Genomic DNA, 22,523 nt, shown 5'->3' with positions numbered 1-22,523 from the left:
GGCTCAGGGGAGGAGGCCGAGGCTGTTCCCAACAACTGAGGGGTAAAGACACCCTCGCCACCCTGCAGGAACCCACGGTGGACAATGTTGTGTAAGCACATCTAGGTATTCGTTTTCAGTTTGCCACGCCTGGAGGAGCTAGGGGATTGTTGTGGCCTGAGATTCATTCATTAAGAGCCAGGCACTGGGCAGAACAGACGCAGTGTCACCCTGGGCAGTCTGAGGGCCAGCAGAGGGCCAAGACTATCAATCTGTTGGCCGCCAGGTGGCAAAGACATGACATGTTCTACCCAAAGGCAGGGCAGCAAGGGCTGCCAGAAGGGGTGGCTGGATTTACCAAACCAGCCAGTGAGGCCTCGGGAGTTCCAGCCTGGGAAGGTGGGCCAGAGCAAGCATGAACAGGGCCTCTGGGTCAACCCGGGAGAGGTCAGGTTTGCAGGGACACTGAGGAAGAGTAAGGAGGCTCTGGGCCTGCAGCTCTGGTTGTGGAGAGGCCTCCTTCCTTCCAGTCTTGTAATGGTGAGTGTGGTCTACCACAGCAGGGCAGCTTGCCAGGGGGATGAAAGGCTGGGCTCACCAGCAGGTGGAGGTTGTGGTTGGATGGGTGGGGGAGGCTGCGGGACTGGTGGCTAGGGCCAAGGGGGAGGGGAAAGAAACAGGGCAGGAAGACGGTGGAGACGCCAGGGCTGGACAGCCCTAGTTTCCTCTCCTGGGTTGGGCCACAGGATACCCGGCCCTCCTGCTTCCCGACGTGCTTCCTGCAGATAAGGGAGCCTCAGCAGCCCCTTCCTGCTCCCTCCTCCCAGCCCCCTCCTCCCATCCTGCTCCATCCCCTTGGGGACCCTCAGCTGCAAGGCTCAGGCCAGACCGGTGGCCTTGGGAGGGGCCTCCCGGGGCTTTACTTCCCCAGCAGGGTCCACCCAGGCTCAAGGGCAGGCAGGACCAGACCCACGGACGGCGCTGGAGCCTCAGCTCTGCGGGTCAGTGGCTCCTGGGGAGGCCCAGGTTGTCCCTCGCAGGGTGGCAGTGCGGGAGGAGTGCCAGGTGGTCCTTGGGAAGACAGTGCTACTTTGGGGTTGGGGTTGGGATGGTCAGAGTCCCCTGTATGGGGTCAGGGAGGGCTCCGTGGTGGGGGCAGGTGAGTCTGTGGGGAGTGGAGTCTTCTCCTGGGAGTGTCAATCACTGCTGTGTGTGGTGTCAGAGTATTTCTGGGATGACCCCCGTGGCCGTAAGGAGGGGTGGGGAGGTTTTCTGTGGGCATGGCCCCGGGCAGTCCAAGGTTATACCCGAGAGCCCGAAAGAACCAGTTTTGTGGGGATCCAGGGCTGCCCGTGGGGAGGGTGGGACAGGCTGGGCTGAGGGCTGTTTCCCACCACAGGCGGAGGGCTTCCGGGCCCGGCTGTCTCCGAGCCAGCGTGTGCAGTCGGGGTGAACGCCTCCCCGCGGGGTCAGGGCCGGTAAGGGTGCGAGGCAGCGGGCTGGGGACCCCGGGCGGGCAGGGCCGCCCCCTCCGGCTGGCAGGCCCGCGGGCGGCGCCGAGCTGATGCTCGCCGCTCCCCGCCTACTCGCACCCCCCCCGCGTTGCCACGACAACGCGCGAAACTAAAATTCACTTCCCCGTCGAGGTGGAGACTAGTGGCGCCCCCTCCCCTGGCCCTTCTCGTGGGTCGCGCCCCACCCTGCCGTCGCTAAGGTGACAGGGAGGCCCGGCGGCGGGTCCTGGGGGGTCCGCGGTGAACTCCCCAAACTCGGCGGCCGGCGTTGTAGACCCCACCGGGCGCGGCCCGAGCCGGCGCGGGGGCGCTTTCGCCCGGCGAGCCCGCCCAGACCCGCTGCCCCCGACTCCAGGGCCGGCAGGGCTGGGCCGCCACGCCTGGGGCGAGGCGCGGGGCCCCCGCCCAGGCTAACTCCGCGGTCTCCCCCCGCCCGCCGGGGGCCCTCGTGCCCGGCGCGGCCCCCACCTAGGTCCAGGACCCGCCGCCCCTCGCCCGGTGGTCCGCGGGGCGCCTGCAGCCGGAGCGCGGCGCCGTCCTCGCCGCCCGCCCCCGCCCCCCCCGCCCGCCAGCCCGGCCCCCGCCCCCGCCCGCGGGACCCCGCCGCCCGCCCCCGCCCCCGCCCCCGCCGCGCCCGGCCCGACCCCTCCCCCCGCCGCCCCCGCCCGGGAAGGCAGCAGCCGAGCGCAGCCGGGGCCGATGCAGCTGAGCCGCGCCGCCGCCGCCGCCGCCGCCGCCGCCGAGCCCCCGGAGCCGCCGTCCGCCGCGGCCCCCCCCGGCCCCCTCCCGCGCAGCGCGGCCGGCGGGGCCCCGGCGGGGGGCCAGGGGGGGCCGGGGCGCCGCGCCGAGTCCCCGCGCGCCCCCTCTGCGGCCCCGAGCGGCCCGGGCCCGGGCGCGGGGATGGACGGCCCCGGGGCCAGCGCCGCGGTCGTGCGCGTCGGCATCCCGGACCTGCAGCAGACGGTGAGCCCCCGCCCGGACCCCCGCGCCCGCCTCCCCCGCGCGACCCTCGGCGCCCGCCCCGGGGCGGGGCCTGGCTCACGGCCCGCTCCCCGCAGAAGTGCCTGCGCCTGGACCCCGCCGCGCCCGTGTGGGCCGCCAAGCAGCGCGTGCTCTGCGCGCTCAGCCACCGCCTGCAGGACGCGCTCAACTACGGGCTCTTCCAGCCGCCCTCCCGGGGCCGCGCCGGCAAGTTCCTGGACGAGGAGCGGCTGCTGCAGGACTACCCGCCCAACCTGGACACGCCCCTGCCCTACCTGGAGGTGCGGGCGCCGGCGGCGGGGGCGCTGGGTGCGGCCCGGAGGGGGCCGGCCGGCGGCGGGGCGCCCGTGGGCCGAGCTGTGTGCCGCACGCGCAGCGCGGCCCGGCGCGGAGTCGCGGCGTGTGCAGGAGCGTGTGCAGGAGCGTGTGCAGGAGCGTGTGCAGGAGCGTGTGCAGGAGCGTGTGCAGGAGCGTGTGCAGGAGCGTGTGCAGGAGCGTGTGCAGGAGCGTGTGCAGGAGCGGTTTGAGCCGCTCGTGCCGTGGGCATCCAGAAGTGTGAGGAGGGAGTACCCGAGTGGGCGTGGGTGTGAGCGGCGCTGCCCGTGTGCACATTTTACCTCTGTCCCCACTTCAGGTCTCCTAAAACGGGCCTGTGTTGTCCTCTGAACAGTCGAGGCTATAGGCTCTCCCAGGCACGGAGCAGATCGGACAGTGAGGGCCTGGAGTTTGCGGGAGGGCACAACCCAGATGGGCACTGAGACAAGGGTTAAGGGTAGTCGAGCTCGAAGTCGACCTGGACTCCATAGGCCGCCGCGGAAAAGGGCGGTTCTGCTCAGAGAGGGCGAGTCGAGGAGGGGTCAGCTCTTGGGAGAGAAGTGGGGTCCCCGGGACTCCTGGGACGGGAAGGAGGCAGGGGTGGGCTTACGGGTAGGACAGCTGGGCACTCACCACGCCTCTGGAGGCGGCTCTCTCCCTGGCTCCCTGTGCCGGGCTTGTGTGGCCCTGGGGTGGCGCCTGGCTGAGGTGTGGGCAGGGGATCTGTGTGGTGAGGGCAGAGAGTGGCGTGGTGGGGGCTCACTTGCTCACTTCACCGGGGTGGCGCCTTCTCTCCCCCTTTTCTTTCTCTGACCAGTTTCGATACAAGCGGCGGGTTTATGCCCAGAACCTCATTGATGACAAGCAGTTTGCAAAACTGCACACCAAGGTAATGGGCCTGTTGTGGGGAGGGGTACCCCATAGCCCCTGCCCCCACTCTGGCTTGGGCTGAGAGTGGTCCCTTCAGTTTTGGCCATTCTGCTGTCTCCTATTGTCAGGGGTCCAGAGCAGGGCTCAGGGCCTTCAGGAGGGCTGGGCACAGATACCAGGCCTACATTTAGGTGGCTGGTCCCAGTGTGCGCCAGTCAGATTAGACCCTTGCTGGTGTCTGGCCTGGGGCGGAGTGTCCTGTGAAGGTGGGAGAGAAGCATAGGAGTCTCTGATGGGTGACCGTTGGGGACGAGAGGCCGCGGCGCTAGTGTCCAGCTGATGGACACTACTGTGACTAGGCATTAAGTCTTTTCTTGGGGCTCTTACCACATTTCACAGGCAAGGAAATGGCGCTGGGGGGGTCAGATCACCTGCTGTGATTGTATAGCCAAACAGCTGGGCCCAGATGGTCTGTCTTTATGCCTTTGCCCTGGCACACTTGTGAGGTGTCTTTACTGCTGGGTGCCACCCAAGGGGGCCTGACCCCATATACTCTTTGGGGTTACCATGCTACCTCCTCTGAATTTCTTGGGGGCAAGATAGGTGCCACAGCCCCTTGGCACAGGCAGACTCTCTGAGCCCTGCCCCAGCTAGGCTGTGTTTGCTTGCTGGACACTTCACTGATGGCTCTGGAGCCAGAAGGGGGTCCTCATGCCCTGGGACCCCAGATCTTCAGATGGCTGTGCCGGGCCTTCCTTTGTTTCTTTTTCCTTTTTGTACTGGGGCTTGAACTCAGGGGCCTTCTACCTCCCAGGTACATCACCAGCCCTGTTCTATTCTTGTTTCGAATCAATGTCTCACTAGGTTGATGAGAGGCTCATGACTTGCGGAGGCTGTCCTTGAACCTGCAATCCTCCTGTCTCAGCCTTCCAAGTACTGGGATTACCAGTGTGTGCCACCATGCCTGGCTTGTGCTAAGCTTTTCTGCTACCCCAGGCTGGTCAGTGGCCTGGTTCTGGCTGGGCAGAGACCACGTTAGAAAGGTCCCTGTCTCTCTGCACTGGTCCTGTTGCCTTGGGTCCCTGCCCTGAGGTTCCCTCTCTCCCCAGACCTCTCCTCTGAGCACCTTGCTTCCCAGTGAGTTATGCTTGTTTGGGGATGAGTCTTGTCTGCCTGGGTTCCAGCGGGCCTGCCCCTGGGTCTGCTGAGGGGTCCCCCCACCCCGAAGCTTTGCACGGGCCCTTTCGTGTTGTGAACACCCTCCCTCCCGTCGCATTGCCCAGCCTGTGGCAGCGTTCCTCAGGTGCTCTCCTGCCTCAGACGCACACCCATGTGTCCGGAGTCCCTGGCCCAGTTGCCTTATCTTGTGTGTGTGGCATCCCTGCCACCAGCTGGGGCTAGTGAGGCTTTGCTGGGTGAACTGATGCATGACTGGGTGAGCAGGTAAAGGAGAAGTCCTGGTACAGCAGCCCTTGCGGGGCTGTGGTGTGAGTTGATGACCAAGGAGGGGAGGGGAGGAGCCTTGGGAGTGATTGATTTGGGGCTGCTAAGGACTGGCTCCTGCCCAGTGGACTTGGGTCTCTTCCGGTCTGTGCAGGGTGAGGCACGGGGGCCAGAAGACAGCTGGGGAAGCTGCTGAGGTGGAGGGCATGGATTGTGTGGGAACGATGAGGCAACCTAGCTGTGGTGGGGCTGGCTGGGTGCGCTCAGGCATTAGGAGGTAGGGAAGGGTGTTGAGCAGTGCCATCAACTCAGGCAGCTATAAGTCAGAGCTGGTGTGAAGTGTGGCGCTCAGGGTGAGCGAGCTGGCAGGGTGACAGGTCAGACTGGTGGGTGCAGCAGTGGGCGCCTTGCAGGTGGCCTGAGGTTTGCTGGAGAAGGGGTGGCGTGGTTGGATGGTCATGGCCCTGGCACCCAGCTGACTAGGATAGTTGGTATTCCAGGCAAACCTGAAGAAGTTCATGGACTATGTCCAGCTGCACAGCACAGAGAAGGTAGCTCGCCTGCTGGACAAAGGGCTGGACCCCAATTTCCACGACCCTGATTCAGGAGGTGAGAAGCAGAGCAGGGAGGGTCTGTCCTTTGAGTGGCTAGACCCTAACTTTCATCCGTCCTGAACGCAGAGTGCCCTCTGAGCCTGGCGGCCCAGCTGGATAATGCCACAGACCTGCTGAAGGTGCTAAGGAACGGCGGTGCTCACCTGGACTTCCGCACCCGCGACGGGCTAACCGCTGTGCACTGTGCCACCCGCCAGCGGAATGCGGGGGCGCTGACGGTCAGCAGGGGCCTGGGCTGGAAGGGTGCATGGCCTGAGGGGGGGAGGCTGGGCCCGTCCGGGATGCTGAGCTGCCTCACTCTCAGACTCTGCTGGACCTGGGCGCTTCTCCCGACTACAAAGACAGCCGAGGCCTGACGCCCCTGTACCACAGTGCCCTGGGAGGCGGGGACGCCCTCTGCTGCGAGCTGCTTCTCCATGATCACGCACAGCTGGGGACCACTGACGAAAATGGCTGGCAGGAGATCCACCAGGTGCGGAGGAAGCGCGAGGGTGGGCCTGGGCCTGGCCTGGCTGGGTGGGGACCGGCCCTGCCCTGGACGCCGCAGCACCCCCCTCCTCCCCAGGCCTGCCGCTTCGGGCATGTGCAGCACTTGGAACACCTGCTGTTCTATGGAGCCAACATGGGCGCCCAGAACGCCTCGGGGAACACAGCCCTGCACATCTGTGCACTCTACAACCAGGTGCGCCTATGCATGCTATCCCTGTGGGGCACACTGCCTACCTTGTGTGCAGCAAAGTGTGTGCGTATATGTGCACATGCACACGTGTGTCTGCATACAGGAGTCTCTATATCCCAGCTTGCAGGCCTTTCCTGTGTGTGTTGTATTCTGTGGTGAGTTGTGGTTTCAGGATGGCCTTGTGGGTCTACACGTGTAGTCTGTTCCCTGAACACACATACATGTTTTGTGTGTGTGTGTGTGTGTGTGTGTGTGTGTGTGTGTGTGTTCTGAACAAGCGGGTGTGAGCTAGGCATTGTAGGCCCTCTGGGCAGGTAGGACCTGCCATGTCTACATCTCTGGCCCATGTGTGGCGTGGAAATCTGTGTGTGTGATTCCTGTACTCACACACCCCAGCTCCATCTCTCCAGCCACCCAGTGTGACCCTTGCCTCCCAACAGGAGAGCTGTGCCCGGGTCCTGCTTTTCCGAGGAGCCAATAAGGATGTCCGCAATTACAACAGCCAGACAGCCTTCCAGGTACATGGTAGTTCACAGGTGTATGAATTGGGGGTACCTGCTTGTCTTGGTGTAACTGCTTTTCTGAACATGGGAGGAAGAAGGATGTGCCCACCCCAGGTTGCCATAGGAAGTGGAGGTGGGGTGGGCCATTGCTGTGCCCACCTACATGTGTAGGGTGATGGATGTGTGGTTCTCCGTATCCCCTGTCCAGGGAGAGAGGGATTGGAGGGCTGAGGGTGAGGGAGGTAAGAAGACAGAAGAGCAGGCATGGGTAGGACCCAGGTGATGCTTTTGAGTCCTCTGTGTGTCCAGGCTGGTTAGACTCTTGAGGACAGCTGGACTGATGCCTAGCCCAGGGCCTGTAGTCGGGGCAGTCCAGGGACATTAAGGGGATGGTTTCTCAGAGGTGCAGGAGAGGCCAGGATGCCTGGCTGTGTGGTCAAGGGGATATAAGCCACAGTAGATTCGCTAGGGCCTGTCAGATGACTAGGCGCAGGGGCACAGGAGAGAAGAGCCGGTGACAGCTTGGGCCTCTGGGGCTGTGGCTGAGGCAGGAAAGATAGTCGTGTAAGGCATACCAGTTTTCATAGCAGGTTAGTGTCCCATTGTTTTTAGTTCTGTCTCCTGTTCCGGAAGCCCCTCTACCCTAGGAGAACTGCTGGTGGGTCACCCTAGTTATAGTTAGGAGGTATGCATGTGGCATTGGCACCTCTTGTCTGTAACTGGTTATATCCCCACTAGACAGGAGTGTTGTGACTTGAGAAGGAGGCAGCCTGGAGAGGAAGACCCTACTTTGGATGGAGAAGGAGTATTTGGGATGGAAGTGTCTAAGTATGCAGGCCTCCTTCCGGCCCTTCATGCCTTGACCTTCCTGTCTCCTAGGTGGCCATCATTGCAGGGAACTTTGAGCTTGCAGAGGTCATCAAGACCCACAAAGACTCAGATGTCGGTGAGTTCTGCCCACTTGTGGGTTCCTGTCCAATGTGGATCTGTGCAGTAGTCAGGGGCAGTGGCAGCGTAACAAGGGCCCCACCCCCAAGCCAGTGATCTGTGGGTGGCCCTTGGACCCTGGGAATGCATGCAGACACGCCTGTGCCAACAGGACAAAAGTTTCAAGGCCAACCATGGCTAGGTTTGGGCTGTGGACTGGGCTGGCACTGGGCTTAGGATGGACATTAGGGTCAGGTTCAGGTATTTTCTGTTGGGTCCTAGGAAGGGCTTTCTGGGCACATGTGGCCATGGACCTGACTTGAGCCTGGATCATGAGTGGCACTGCGGTGGCCATATCATGCTCTGCTCTGACAAGGTATCATGAATGAACACGCAGAAAACAGCACGGTGATTACAGGAAGGCTGAGGTTGGGTGAGGGCTTTGAGCTTGCGGTGGCAGTGTGTCAAGGGAGGCCTGGTTTGAGGGTGACTTGTGGTTATAGAGGGAAGATTGGCCTCTGCTTGTATAGTGCAGGCCCAGGGCTGGGTGGAGGGCCCAGCCTTCACCTCTAGGGCATGTGGTGCCAGGCTGGATTGATCTGTGTGTGGTGGCTGGGGCTGGTGGAGCCTGGGAAAGGGGACTGGCCGCCCCTCAGCCACCTGGGTCCCTCCATTCCTTGGCTGGATCTGGCTTTTCCTGCCTGTGTCTCTTTCTGGAACTTGGGCCCTTGGCTTCCTTCCTGCCATGAGTGTTTTCTTGGGATGTCCTGTTGTATCCCTTTTAGTTTTTTTTTAAAATGTGACAGTGTACAGGACTGAGCTGGAGCTGGTGTAGGTTAGGATCTCACTTGGTTCTAATGTGCATTGTGGTCAGGGCCCAGGTTGCACTTTTGACAGGGCTTAAGGTTAATGTCACGGTTAGGGTCCCTTCCTCTCTGGAATGTCCCTGAAATTCTTCCCCTATAAAGCCTGGTTACGAATCCTTCCAGCTCCAGCAGGTGGAGGGCTGGGATGCTGCCTGGGGTGTGGGTGGACTCTCCACAGGACTGAGGCATCTGTGTGGAGCTTCTTAAAAGCTAGCAGAGCTGGCTTCTTACAAGCTAGCTAGGTTCAGACCAGGAAAGAACTGTGGTGCAGTTTGGGATTGGAATTAGGGCAGGAGACAATTGTAGTCAGCTTTGGTTAATAGGTGCTGGAGGTGGCAATTACCTGGGCAGCCTTTGTGGATGTTGTGGGGCCTTCTCTTTTGCCTGTGACTTTGCAGCTAAGGAAAAGCTACCTAGGTTCAGGTGCCTACTTTTCTCCAAGTGAGAATGTGGTCTTGTATGGTGGTATTGCATCCCCTCCCCACTGTGGCCTCCTTTGGCATTCAGTTCTGCGTGGGGCTGGAGTCTGGGGGTAGGTTGCCTTTGTCCAGGGGTTTGGAGGGCATTCTTGCTTATGATCCAGGCCTCTTACCCAGGGCCTCTGGGATTGCTGTTCCCCTGGCCTGGCTGTGCTTGCTCTGTTGCAGTGATGCACTCCGCCCCTGAGCAGTACAGAGTGGGCATCTGCATCCCCCACGCTTCTGTGCATCTCAGCTCCGCCGGCCACTCGTCCTTCCCCTCTTGGATGTCACAGACATTTGGGTGACAGCCAGATATCCCTGTGTGCAGGGTGAGGCACTCGGGATGAGATGTACTGCGAGCCCTGTCTCTTAAAACCCCTGAAGCGTGATTTTGGGGCTCTGTTACAGAGAAGGGAGCCCAGGCCTGGGGTGGGGAGTATATGGCAGGGCCAGCGTGCTTGCCTGGGGATCCAGGTCTGTCCTTGTGCACATCACTGCTGGGACACTTGCTCCTGCACACAGGAGCGGGAGGGGCTCTGCCCACCTGCTTTGCTCCCTCTTCCTCAGGGAGGCCCCACTGCCAGGGGGAGCTGTGCCCCCCGCAGGCAGGACATCCCCTAGGCCCGCAGGGCTCCTGCAGTGACCCTGGCCTGGCAGTGGTTGCCTCTGTCACCGGGGCGTGTTGTCTCTTAGGTGTGCACACATGTGTTCACAAACTTGCTGTTCCCACAGCACGTGTGACAAAAGTCAGAAGTGGAGCAGAAAGTGCCGGCATGGCAACTCCCCAGAGGTGGCTCAGTGCGGCTCTGACTCCGCAGGCCTGGGTGGGTCTGAGGGTGGAAGCTCCGTGGCCCTCCAGGACCCTTGGAGTAACAGTGGTGTGGATGTCCCCAGGCCAAAGCCAAGCCTTCAGCCTGTGTTTTCTTTCTCTCTCCTTTTTAATTGTGTCTGTATATAGGTAACATAAAATTAATTATTTTAGTTGAACAGTTCAGTGGCATTTCTTTTTTGTTTTTTTTGTGGTACTGGGGGTGGAATCCAGGGGCTTTTCTACCTCCAGGCTATACTCCCAGACCTATTTTATTTATTTATTTATTTATTTATTTATTTTTTTATTTTTTTTGGTGGTACTGGGGTTCCTGGAAGCCCTTCTACCTCCGGGCTACGCTCCCAGACCTATTTTATATTTTTGAAACAGGGTCTCTTACGCCAGCACGGCTGGCTTCGAACCTGCGCGATCCTCCTGTCTCCGCCTCCCAAGCGTGGGGATTACAAGCGTGCGCCACCACGCCCGGCGTTTTATATTTTATTTGGAAACAGGGTCTCCACTAATTAGCTGCGGCTGGCTCCCAACCTATGTGATATTCCTGTCTCAGCCTCCCAAGTGCGGGGATCACAAGCGTGCGCCACCACACATGGCTTTCGGTGGCATTTCTTATATTCAGTGTTGTACAGCCAATTCTGTTGAATTCTAAAGCATTTTCTTCTCCCTAAAAGAAAACCTCAAGCCGGGCGTGGTGGCGCACGCTTGTAATCCCCGTGCTTGGGAGGCTGAGACAGGAGGATCGCACAGGTTCGAAGCCAGCCTCAGCTGGTTTAAGAGACCCTGTTTCCAAATAAAATATAAAATAGGTCTGGGAGTATAGCCCAGAGGTAGAAGGCCCCTGGGTTCTATTCCCAGTACCACCAAAAAAAAAAAAAAAAAAGAAAGAAAACCTCAGCTGCAGTAAGCAGTTACTCTGTATTACCCTCTCCCCACTCTGTCAGCCGCGAACATACTTGGTCTCTTTGGAGTTACCTTTTCTTGCTATTTCTTTTTCTTTTTTTTTTTTTTTTTTGGTGGTAGTGGGGTTCCTGGAAGCCCTTCTATCTCCGGGCTACACTCCCAGACCTATTTTTACATTTTTTTTTTTTATTTGGAAACAGGGTCTCCTAAGCCAGCGCGCGCGGCTGGCTTCGAACCTGCGCGATCCTCCTGTCTCTGCCTCCCAAGCGCGGGGATTACAAGCGTGCGCCACCACGCCCGGCTTTTCTTGCTATTTCTTATAAATGGAATAATACAATGTGACCCTTTATGTTTGGCGGCGGCTTCTTCTTCTTCTTCTTCTTCTTCTTCTTCTTCTTCTTCTTCTTCTTCTTCTTCTTCTTCTTCTTCTTCTTCTTTGGTGGTACTGGGGTTCCTGGAAGCCCTTCTACCTCCGGGCTACACTCCCAGACCTATTTTTTATATTTTTATTTGGAAACAGGGTCTCCTAGGCCAGTGGAGCTGGCTTCGAACCTGCGCGATCCTCCTGTCTCCGCCTCCCAAGTGCGGGGATGACAAGCGTGCGCCACCACGCCCGGCTGTTTGCCTTCTTTAATTCAACATGTTTGTTAATTTAATTTAATTTAATTTTTTAATTCTGGGGATTGAACCCAGGGGCATTCTACCTCTAAGCTTCATCAACACTTTTTTATTTATTTATTTTTTGTGGTATTGGGGATTGGACCCAAGGCCATTCTACCTCCAAGCTACACCCCCAACCCTATTTTTTATTCTTTATTTTGAAACCGGGTCTCACTGAATTGCAAAGGGCCTCACTAAGTATTAGCTGTGGCTGCCTGCAAGCTATCCTCTTTTCTCAGCCTCCCAAATGCTAGGATTACAATCATGTACCACCATGCCTGGCAACACTTTTTATTTTTTATTTCAAAATGGGGTCTCACTAGATTGCTGAGGGTCTTGTTAAGTTGCTGAGATAGCCCTTGAACCTGTGCTCCTCCTGTCTCAGCCTCGCAAGCAGTGAGATTACAGGTGTGTGCCACCATGCCCACTATTCAACATGTTTTTGAGTTTCATCTACCTTGTAGGGTATATCACTATTTTATTCCTTTTTATGGCTGAATAAGTTCATTGTGTGTATATATAACGTTTTGTTTGTAAATTCATTTACTGATAGATATGTAGATTGTTTCCACCTTTTTTGACCCCTTTGGTCCTGGAGATGGAACCCAGGGCCTCATACATGCTAGGCAAGTGCTCTGCCACTGAGCTATACCCCTGACCCTTTAAAAAAATTTTTGAATTTGAGACAGCTCTCACTAAGTTGCCCAGGCTGACCTCAAACTTGGGATCCTCCTGTCTCAGCTTCCAGAGTTACTAGGACTACAGGTGTGCATGGTCACATCTGGCTTCTTTTTTTTTTTTTTTTTCCAGTACTAGTGATGGAACCCAGGGGCATTCTACCTCTGAGCTATACCCCCAGCCCTATTTTTTTATTCTTTATTTTGAAATAGGGTCTCACTGAGTTGCAAAGGGCCTCAATAAGTAGTAGCTGAAGTTGTTTGCGAACCACAATCCTCCTGTCTCAGCCTCCCAAATGCTGGGATTACAAGCATTTACCACTATGCCCTGCTTCCCAGCCCTCCCTTTTATTATTTTGAAACAGGGTCTCATTAAGTTGCAGAAGGCCTCACTAAATAGCTGAGGCTGGCCACAAACTTGTGATTCTCTTTTGTCTCCACCTCCCAAGTACTGAGATTACAAGTGTGTGTCACCATGCCTGGCTACACCTGCTTTATTTCTGCCTTTTAAGTATTACCAGTATTGTTATCATGAACATGTGTGGACATGTGTTTATATGAATACCTGATTTCAGTTCCTTTGGGTGTGTACTTAGGAGTGGAATTGTCAGGGAATAGTAATTCTTTGGTGAACTTATTGGTCATTTGTGTGCCTTTGGAAAAATATTAAGTCTTTTGCCATTTACTTACTTTATTTATTTGGTACTGGGGATGGAACCCAGGGACTTTCTACATCTGGGCTCTACCCCCAGGCCTATTTTTATATTTTATTTGGAAACAGGGTCTCAGTAAGTTGTGGAGGGCCTCACTGAGTTGCCGAGGCTGGCTTCAAACCTGTGATCCTCCTATCTCAGCCTCCCAAGTATTTAGATTACAAGTGTGCACCACCATGCCTGGCTAATTTGTCCATTTTTCCTTTTTTTTTGGTTGACTTTTGAGAATTCTTTACATTTTCTGAATTCTAACCTCTTATCAAGTAGGTGGTTTATAAGTATTTTCTCTGTCTAGTAGGTTGTCTTGTAACATTATTTTTTATTTCTTCTTTCTTTTGTGGTGCTTGGGCTCAAACTCAGGGCCTTGCATATGCTAAGTAAACACTCTATGGAACCCAGGGACATTTGACCTCCGAGCTACTCCCCCTGCTCTATTTTTTTTTATTTTTTATTTTGAAACGGGGGCTCACTAAGTTGCAGAGGGCCTCACTAAGTAGCTGAGGCTGTCTGCAAACCGCAATCCTCCAGTCTCAGCCTCCAGAATGCTGGGATTATAAAGTGTGCCGCCACGCCCGGCCCCTAGTGCTTTCTTGATAATGTTTTTTTAACAATATGAAATCCAGTGTATCTCTTTGTTTTTGACTTGTAGTCTCCCTGTGTTGCTCAGGTTGGTCTTCAACTCTGGCCTCAAGGGATCCTCCCATCTCAGCCTCCTGAGTGCTGGGGCTGCAAGCCCTCACTCTCATACTGTGCCTGGCTCTTTTTTTTTTTTTTTTTTTTTGTACTAGGGATCAACCTAGGGGCATTTTACTTCTGAGCTATATCCCCAACTCTTTTTATTTTTTATTTTGAAGCAGGGTCTCACTAAGTTGCTGAGGCATTGGCTAAGTTGCTGAGGCTGGCCTTGAACCTGTGATCCTCATGTCTCAGCCTCTAAAGTACTGGGATTACAGGTGGGTGTCAATGTACCAGGCTATTATACATGTTTTTTGATGTCATATCTAAGCATCCAAACCCAAGGTCACTAGGGTTTACTATCATAAGGGGAAAACTTAAGCATGCATCAATTTTAAAGACTTGGATATTCTCATGAATGGGGTACAAGGGATGAAGAAATTTAAAAGTCTATGCAGAGGCAGGACAAATATTTTAATTGGTTAGAAGTTAGCTGGCAGTTTCTGACTGGTGTTTCTACTTTTAGTTTTCTTTTTCTGTGGGGCTGAGGTTTGTTCATATGGGAATTTGAAGCAGAGCCACCCCCATCTAATGGCTTCTCTATTAGAATATTTTTTTCTATTAGAATTAAAAAATAAGCCGGGCGTGGTGGCGCATGCTTGTAATCCCAGCATTCAGGAGGCTGAGACCTGGAGGATCACGGTTCGCGGACAGCCTCAGCTACTTAGTGAGGCTCTCTGCAACTCAGTGAGACCCGGTTTCAAAATAAAGAATAAAAATAGGGCAGGTGGTGTAGTTTGGAGGTCAAATGCCCCTGGGTTCCATCCCCAGACCCGCAAAAAAAAAAAAAAGAATTAAAAAAAAAAAAAGCCAGGCATGGTGGCACATGCTTGTAATCCCAGCATTTGAGAGGCTGAAACAGGATTGCGGTTCGAGTACAGCCTCAGCTACTACTTAGTGAGTTCCTTTGCAACTCAGTGAGACCCTGTTTCAAAATAAATAATAAAAAATAGGGCTGGGGTTGACGCTCAGAGGTAGAATGCCCCTGGGTTCTACCCCCAGTACTGAAAAATTAAAAAAAGAAAAAGAATTTAGCTGGGTGTGGTGGCGCACGCTTGTAATCCCTGTGGTTGCCAGGCGGAGACAGGAGGATCACGCAGGTTCGAAGCCAGCTGCCCTGGCTTAAGAGACACTGTTTCCAAATTATAAAATATATATATATTGGTCTGGGAGTGTAGCCTTGAGGTAGAAGGGTTTCCAGGAACCCCAGTACCCCCTCCACACACACGAATTAAAAAAAAATCCAATTTCCCTCTCTTAGTGATTTATGTGAAACTGGCTAAAACTGGGCATAAATACACCATTGCTGGCTGTCTTCTGGTGAGTGGAATAGTGCAGCGCACATGAGGCTGGAGAAGAGGTCCTCTGTCATCCATCTGCGTCTGCCGCTCTGACCACTGTGAGCAGCTGACATCCTGTTGATGGCTGTGAGCACACTCAAGGCCCTTGAGAGAGCAGACTCAGTGGAGATGCCCTTGGCCCCAGGGCCTGCAGGTGTCCTGAGCCAGGTTCCCCGCCAGCTAAAGCAACTGATATTTCTATGGAACCAAAGGAAAGCCAAGGTCAGCGACTGTAATAAATTGTAGATTCAGCCTGAGTTCAGGGAAGTCAGCTGAGATTTCTAGATTCAGCACAAAGCCCATGTTCACTTGCAGTTTGAACATCCGGGGTATGGTCTTGGGCATCTTGCTGAACTCTCTCCTGGGGCTCAGGCTCAGGTGTGAGGTCAGTCCCTGAAATTGTATCAAGGTGTCTTCTTCCAACCTGTCAGGTTTCAGGAACAGAGAAGTTATTCTTAGTGATTCCAAGTTGGAAAAATGGGAGAAAATTAGATCAGAGGAATCTAGAAAAATTCAGAATCCAGTTCTGTCTGCAGGTAGACAAATTCGAAACAAGAGCAAGGTTACAGTATAATAACAGGTGTGCTGTAGTTTACTTCTGAAGCATATTTTTCTGTCTATAGTCATCCCAGTTTCTACCAAAGACAATGAGTAAAACTGATTTGATTGAAAAATAATTTAGTTTCATAAAGCTTGGTTATTTACAAACATGCAGCAAGAATAATAGTTGATCACATAGGCTTTATTTATTTATTTATTTATTTATTTATTTATTTTAGTTATTGGTACTAAGGATTAAACTCAGGGGAGTTCTATCCCTAAGCTATATCCCCAGGCTTATTTTATTTTGAAACAGGGTCTCACTAAGTTGTTGAGGCTGGGTTTGAACTGTGATTCTCCTGTTTCAGCTTCCCTAGTACTGGAATTACAGGCCTGCACCACCATGCCTGGCCATATAGGCTCTGTTTAAGTTTGTTTTGCTAGAATTATTATTATTATTATTAATTATTAATTGTTATTATTAATATTATTGTGCTGGGGGTGGAACCCAGGGGCATTCTACCTCCGAGCTATACCCCAGCCCTGTGTTTTATTCTTTATTTTGAAACAGGGTCTCATTAAGTTTCAGAGGACCTCGCTAAGTAGCTGAGGCTGGCCTCGAACCTGCAATCCTTTTGTCTCAGCCTTCCAAGTACTGGGATTACAAGTGTGCACAACAATGTCCAGCTAGAATGGATTTTTGAAAAAAGTCTTTCAAGAATAAAACATCCTGAGCTGGGTGTGGTGGTGCACGCTTGTAATCCCAGCATTAGGGAGGCTGAGACCGGAGGATCACGGTTCACGGACAGCCTCAGCTACTTAGTGAGGCCCTCTGTAACTCAGTGAGACCTGGTTTCAAAATAAAGAATAAAAAAAAAAAAATAGGGCAGGGGGTGTATCTCGGAGGTCAAATGTCCCTGGGTTCCATTCCCAAACCCGCAAAAACAAACAAACAAACAAACAAACAAAAAAAGCCCGTCAAGGAAAACTTTAGGCTTTGCCTGCTGTACTTAGAGATGTAGGTGAATTCTGTCTCCTGAGTTCCTCATAATACCTCAACAGTTTTGGACTTGCCAGAAAGCACGGCTTTTATTCACCCACTGTGAGGTGGGGAACCCGCGAAGGCAGCATCCCTGCACTGTATCGGATGAGACTTTGCAGTCAAAGCTGGTAATATAACTGGTGATTCCAGGTGTAACCCATTGTAAAGAAAACATATTTTATCAAAGACATGCAAATAATTATTGTCTAGTATAAATGCATATGACAGGCATGGTGGCACACGCTTGTAATCCCAGCATTCGGGAGGCTGAGACCAGAGGATCAGGGTTCGCGGACAGCCTTAGCTACTAAATGAGGCCCTCTGAAACTCAGTGAGACCCTGTTTCAAAATAAAGAATGAAAAATAGGGCAGGGGGTGTAGCTCAGAGATCAAATGCCTCTGGGTTCCATCCCCAGACCTGCAAAAAAAAAAAAAAAAAAAAAAAAACATATGATTTGCTTTCCAAATTCTAGAGGATCAGGTAGGGAAAATATTTTCATATATACTCACAAAAGTACAATTTATCATATTGCAACCTATAAATAGCTCAAAAGAAAAGGAAAATCTATTTTTATACCTGTAGAATAAAACATTAAAACTGCCATAAAAACTTTCAAGAATCAGGTGTAGTGGTGCACGCTTGTAATCCCAGTACTTGGGAGACTAAGACAGGAGGATGGTCTTAGCATTGTGAGCCTCTTCATTAACCAGTGAGATCCTGTTTCAAAAAGTGACAGAGGACTGGAGTGTAGTTTAGAGGTAGAATATCCCTGGGTTCCATCCCCAGTGCTGTATGCATGCACACACAAAAAATTAGATACAGGCAGAAAATCATTGTCCTTGTCAGTTTTCAGTTACATATTATTATTAATTCTTGTTCTGCCTTGATTTTTGTTAGCAGCTTCACCAAAACACAAGTGTCTTCTTTTTATTCTTTTTTCTCTCTTAAGAAATGGGATTCTGCCGGGCATGGTGGCTCACGCTTGTAATCCCAGCATTCGGGAGGCTGAGTCCAGAGGATCACAGTTCGCGAACAGCCTCAGCTACTTAGTGAGGCCCTCTGCAACTCAGTGAGGCCTGGTTTCTTTTTTTTTCTTTTCTTTTTTTTTTTTTTGGTGGTACTGGGGTTCCTGGAAGCCCTTCTACCTCCGGGCTACACTCCCAGACCTATTTTTACATTTTTATTTGGAAACAGGGTCTCCTAAGCCAGCGCGCGCGGCTGGCTTCGAACCTGCGCGATCCTCCTGTCTCTGCCTCCCAAGCGCGGGGATGACAAGCGTGCGCCACCACGCCCGGCTGAGGCCTGGTTTCAAAATAAAGAATAAAAAATAGGGCAGGGGCTGTAGCACGGAGGTCAAATGCCCTTGGGTTCCATCCCCAGACCTGCAAAAAAAAAAAAAAGAAGAAGAAAAAATGGGATTCTGCCAGGCGTGGTGGCGCACGCTTGTAATCCCTGCACTTGGGAGGCGGACACAGGATGATCGTGCAAGTTCGAAGCCAGCTGTGCTGGCTTAAGAGACCCTGTTTCCAAATTTAAAAAAGTATTAAAATAGGTCTGGGAGTGTAGCCTGGAGGTAGAAGGGGTTTCCAGAAACCCTAGTACCACCAAAAAAAAAAAAAAAAAAAAGAAATGGAATTCTGCTAGCTGGGCATGGTGTTGCACATTTATAATCCCAGTACTTGGGAGGCTGAGACAGGAGGATCATGGTCAGCCTCAGATGCTTAGTGAGGCCCTCTGAAACTTGTAAGACTCTGTTTAAAAATAAGAATAAAAAAATAGGGCTAGAGGTGTAATTCAGAAGTAGAATGCTTCTGAGTTTAACCCACAGTACTGCAAAAAAGAAAATAAAAAAAAAGAAATGGGGTCTTGCTATGTTTCCTGGGCTGGCCCCAAACTCCTGGGCTTGAAGGATCCTCCTGCCTCAGCCTCCTGAGTAGTTGGGACCATGGGCATGGGCCACCATGCACAGTATCAGTTTCTTACTCAGGCTAGTGATTGATCTTAAAATGGTCAGAAACCTATATTCCACAGTATTGTCAAAGTCCTTTCCATTAGTCTCTTTAGGAGAAGCAATTTTGGAGTGTAGCTGGTTCTTAATGATTCTAGAGGAGAATGAATATAGTAAGTCTATGGATGACAAGACAGGTTGGCCATGGTCAGCTGGGTGTGGTGGCTCACACCTGCCATCCCAGAGACCAGAGGATCAGTTAAAGGCCAGCTCAGCAGAGTAGCAAGACCCTTGGTGGTTTTTCACGGCCCTGCTTTAAAATAAATAAAATAGGCCAGGTGTGGTGGCGCACGCTTGTAATCCCCGCGCTTGGGAGGCAGAGACAGGAGGATCGCGCAGGTTCGAAGCCAGCCGCGCTGGCTTAGGAGACCCTGTTTCCAAAAATAAAATAGGTCTGGGAGTGTAGCCCGGAGATAGACGGGCTTCCAGGAACCCCAGTACCACCAAAAAATAAAAAATAAAATAAATAAATAAATAAATAAATAAATAAAATAGGGCTGGAAGTATAGCTCAGAGGTAGAATGCCCCAGGGTTCAGTCCCCGGTACCCCCCAAATGATGGCCATGGTTAAATTCTGATGAGGGTTCATTATTATAATGTTGGAGTTGACAAGGAAATTTGGTTATTCTCTGTGGTATAAAACTTCTTAAAATAGTAATTGTAATTATGACTGGTAGCATTATATCAAGACATTTCAGGTTTCTAGGAATTTCATATGATTTTGAAGGACTCATTTCAGTAATACATCCAGAAATAGAACTAAAGAAGGTTTATTTATTTTTATTTTTATTTTATTTTTTTGTGGGTCTGGGGATGGAACCCAGGGGCATTTGACCTCCGAGTTACACCCCCTGCCCTATTTTTTTTCTATTCTTTATTTTGAAACCGGGTCTCACTGAGTTGCAGAGGGTCTCACTAAGTAACTGAGGCTGGCTGCGAACTGCGATCCTCCCATCTCAACCTCCCAAATGCTGGGATTACAAGCGTGAGCCACCACGCCCAGCTCTAAAGAAGGTTTAAAGGCAGAGGGAATAACTCAGTGGTAGAGTACTTGCCTAGCATTTAAGAGGCTTTGGGTTTGATCATAAGCACTGAAAAAAAAAAAAGAGAAAGAAAGAAAGAAAGAAGAAATCCAGGTATGGTGGTGTGTTCTTGTAATCTCAGTATGTGGAGGGCTGAGACAGAGGCATCGCAAATTTCAGAGCCATCCTTGGCAATTTAGCAAGGCTCCCAGAAACCTAGTGAGACTCTGTTTACAAATAAGAAATAAAATCAGGCTGGAGGTATATCCTGAAGGTAGAATGGGTTCAATATTCAGTACCAAAAATATATATATGTATACGCACAAAAATAACTACTTGTCGGGCGTGGTGGTGCACGCTTGTAATCCCCACGTTTGGGAGGCTGAGACGGGAGGATCACACGGGTTCGAAGCCAGCCTCAGCTACTTAGTGAGGTTCTCAGCAACTTAGTGAGACCCAGTTTCCAAATAAAATATAAAATAGGTCTGGGAGTATAGCCCAGAGGTAGAAAGCCTCTGGGTTCCACCCCCAGTACCACCAAAACAAAACAAACAAAAACACTTGGTCAAAGTAGGATCACAAATTATTGTCAAATAATATTCATTTAACCAAAGTGATCATTGGAAGATTTTTTTGTGTGTATGGGTCTGGGTGTGTATGGGTCGAGCTACATCCTTTGCCCTATATCATATTTCTTTTGTTGTTGATGTTGTTTTTTGTGGGTCTGGGGATGGAACTGAGAGGCATTTGACCTCTGAGCTACACCCCCTGCCCTATTTTTTATTCTTTACTTTGAAACAGGGTCTCACTGAGTTGCAGAGGGCCTAAGTAGCTGAGGCTGTTCGAGACCCTCTGGTCTTAGCCTCCTGAATGCTGGGCTTAGAAGCCAGCGCCACCACACCCGGCTCCTAGTTTATATTTTTGTTTTGAAACAGGGTCTCACTAAGTTGCAGAGGGCCTCACTAAATAGCTGAGGCTGTGTGCTAATAGTGATTTTCAGGTCTCAGCTTCCTGAATGCTGGGATTATAGCACGCTGCCCAGCTGATAACTGAAAGATTTTGAAGGCAAAACAGTAAGTTACATAGTTACAGGAAAATATTAGTTCTTTTAATAGAGAGTATGTTGTAGCCAGCTAGATATGCAAGATAGACCACTTGCCGCCTTCCTGCTCGTCTCTCTCCTCCTCTTCCTCTTTCCTTCCTTACACTGGAGATTGAGCCCAGGGGCTCTCTTCCACTGAGCTACTTCCCCAGCCCGTTTTACTTTTTATTTTATTTCATTTTATTTTATTAAAAAATTTTTTTTGCAGTACTGGGAATGAAACCCAGGGGCATTCTACCTCTGAGCTATACCTCTAGCCCTATTTTTTATTCTTTATTTTGAAACAGGGTCTCACTGAGTTGCAGAGAGCCTAAGTAGCTGAGGCTGGCCATGATCTGCGATCCTCCTGTCTCAGCCTCCCAAATGCTGGGATTGCAAGCATGCGCCACCATGCCCAGTGCATTTTACTTTTTATTTTGAGACAGGGTCTCACTCATTTGCAGAGGCTAGCCTTAAACTTGTGATCCTCCTACCTCAGCCTCCTGAATAGCTGGGATTATAAGTGTGTGCCACCTTGCCCAGCTCAGTTTTCTTTAGTGACCAACAACCCAATAAAGATGACACAAAGCACAGGAAATTATCTTGACAAAACACAAATCTTAGCCGGGCGTGGTGGAGCACGCTTGTAATCCCCGCGCTTGGAAGCTGAGACAGGAGGACTGCACAGGTTTGAAGCCAGCCTCAGCAACTTAGTGAGACCCTGTTTCTAAATAAAATATAAAATAGGTCTGGAAGTATAGTCAGGAAGTAGAAAGCCTCTGGGTTCCACCCCAGTACCACCAAAACAAAACAAAACAAAACAAAAAAGCACACAAATCTTTGTTTTCTAGGTCAGTTACTTAAAAGGTAAGGAAAACCTTTCATCAGGTAAACTTTTTTTGATACTGATGATTGAACCCAGAGGTTCTACCTCTGAGCTACACGCCTAACACTCTTTGTTTTTCTTATTTTATTTTCGTTGTGACACTGGGGATTGCACCCTGGGGCATTCTATGTCTGAGCTATACCGCCAGCCCACCTTTATTTCTTATTTGGAAACCGGGTCTCACTAAGTTGCTGAGGGTGACTTCAAACCTGCGATCCTCCTGTCTTAGCCTTCCAAGTATTGGGGTTGCAAGCAGGTGCCACCATGCCCGACTATTTTTTGTCTTGAAACAGGTAGTCTCGCTATTGCTGAGGCTGGTCTTGAACCTGTGATCTCTTTGTCAGCCTCCCCAGTACTGGGATTGCAGGTGTGTACCACCACTATGCCCAGCTTCACATTTTCTATTTTACAAACTTCTGCAACTTTCTTATAATCACTCAGCTTTCCTTACTCTTCTTTCCATGTGGCACAGTCCCTCTGCTTTAGCACCGTCATTGCAGGAGGCTGAGACAGGAGGTTTAAGGTAGGTTCGAGACTAGTGCACAGTGTCTTAGAGAAATCCAGCTTCAAACAAAAAATAAAAGGACCGGGGGTGCACATAGCTCAGTGCTAAAGTGTCCTTGGGTTCAGGGCTCAGCACTACTTGTATACACACAGATCTCTTCCTTCTCTTTTTCCTTCTTTGAGACAGGTCTTAGTATGCCTTCAGGCTGATCTTGGACTCCACCTCAGCCTCTGGAGTAACTGGGAGCACTGGTGTTCATCACCAGACTAGGCTCGGAAATTGCTTTTCTTCCCTTAATCAAAACACATCCTTCCAGTTGCAACTTTCTTTATAAAACATACCTTATTTCTTTCACACACAGAAGTATCTTCTGTATTATTTTTAGAAGTGTTAGTTATGAACCAGGCATGGTGGCTCACGCTTGTAATCCCCGTG

The 22,523-nt window shown here is 51.8% G+C and overlaps 1 protein-coding gene across 1 annotated transcript in view; it reads left to right on the top strand.

Annotated features, from left to right (window-relative positions):
- Positions 1 to 2,192: 2,192 nt before the first annotated feature.
- The window catches only part of SHANK3 (SH3 and multiple ankyrin repeat domains 3), a gene marked incomplete at both ends in the record, with an annotated part of 69,109 nt that continues 48,778 nt past the window's right edge, over positions 2,193 to 22,523 (top strand). The window contains 9 exons of the mRNA XM_080706225.1: positions 2,193 to 2,456; positions 2,552 to 2,755; positions 3,607 to 3,678; positions 5,603 to 5,711; positions 5,783 to 5,934; positions 6,021 to 6,188; positions 6,282 to 6,398; positions 6,836 to 6,913; positions 7,778 to 7,844. Coding sequence (XP_080562351.1) covers positions 2,193 to 2,456; positions 2,552 to 2,755; positions 3,607 to 3,678; positions 5,603 to 5,711; positions 5,783 to 5,934; positions 6,021 to 6,188; positions 6,282 to 6,398; positions 6,836 to 6,913; positions 7,778 to 7,844 — 1,231 coding nt within the window. The remainder of the gene's footprint in view (positions 2,457 to 2,551; positions 2,756 to 3,606; positions 3,679 to 5,602; positions 5,712 to 5,782; positions 5,935 to 6,020; positions 6,189 to 6,281; positions 6,399 to 6,835; positions 6,914 to 7,777; positions 7,845 to 22,523) is intronic.

The sequence above is a fragment of the Muscardinus avellanarius genome (genome assembly GCF_963383645.1).
Source record: "Muscardinus avellanarius genome assembly, chromosome: 11".
In the NCBI taxonomy this organism is placed as follows: Eukaryota; Metazoa; Chordata; class Mammalia; order Rodentia; family Gliridae; genus Muscardinus; species Muscardinus avellanarius.
Note: the sequence above shows the minus strand (reverse complement) of the source record. Positions and strands in the feature narration are given on the sequence as shown.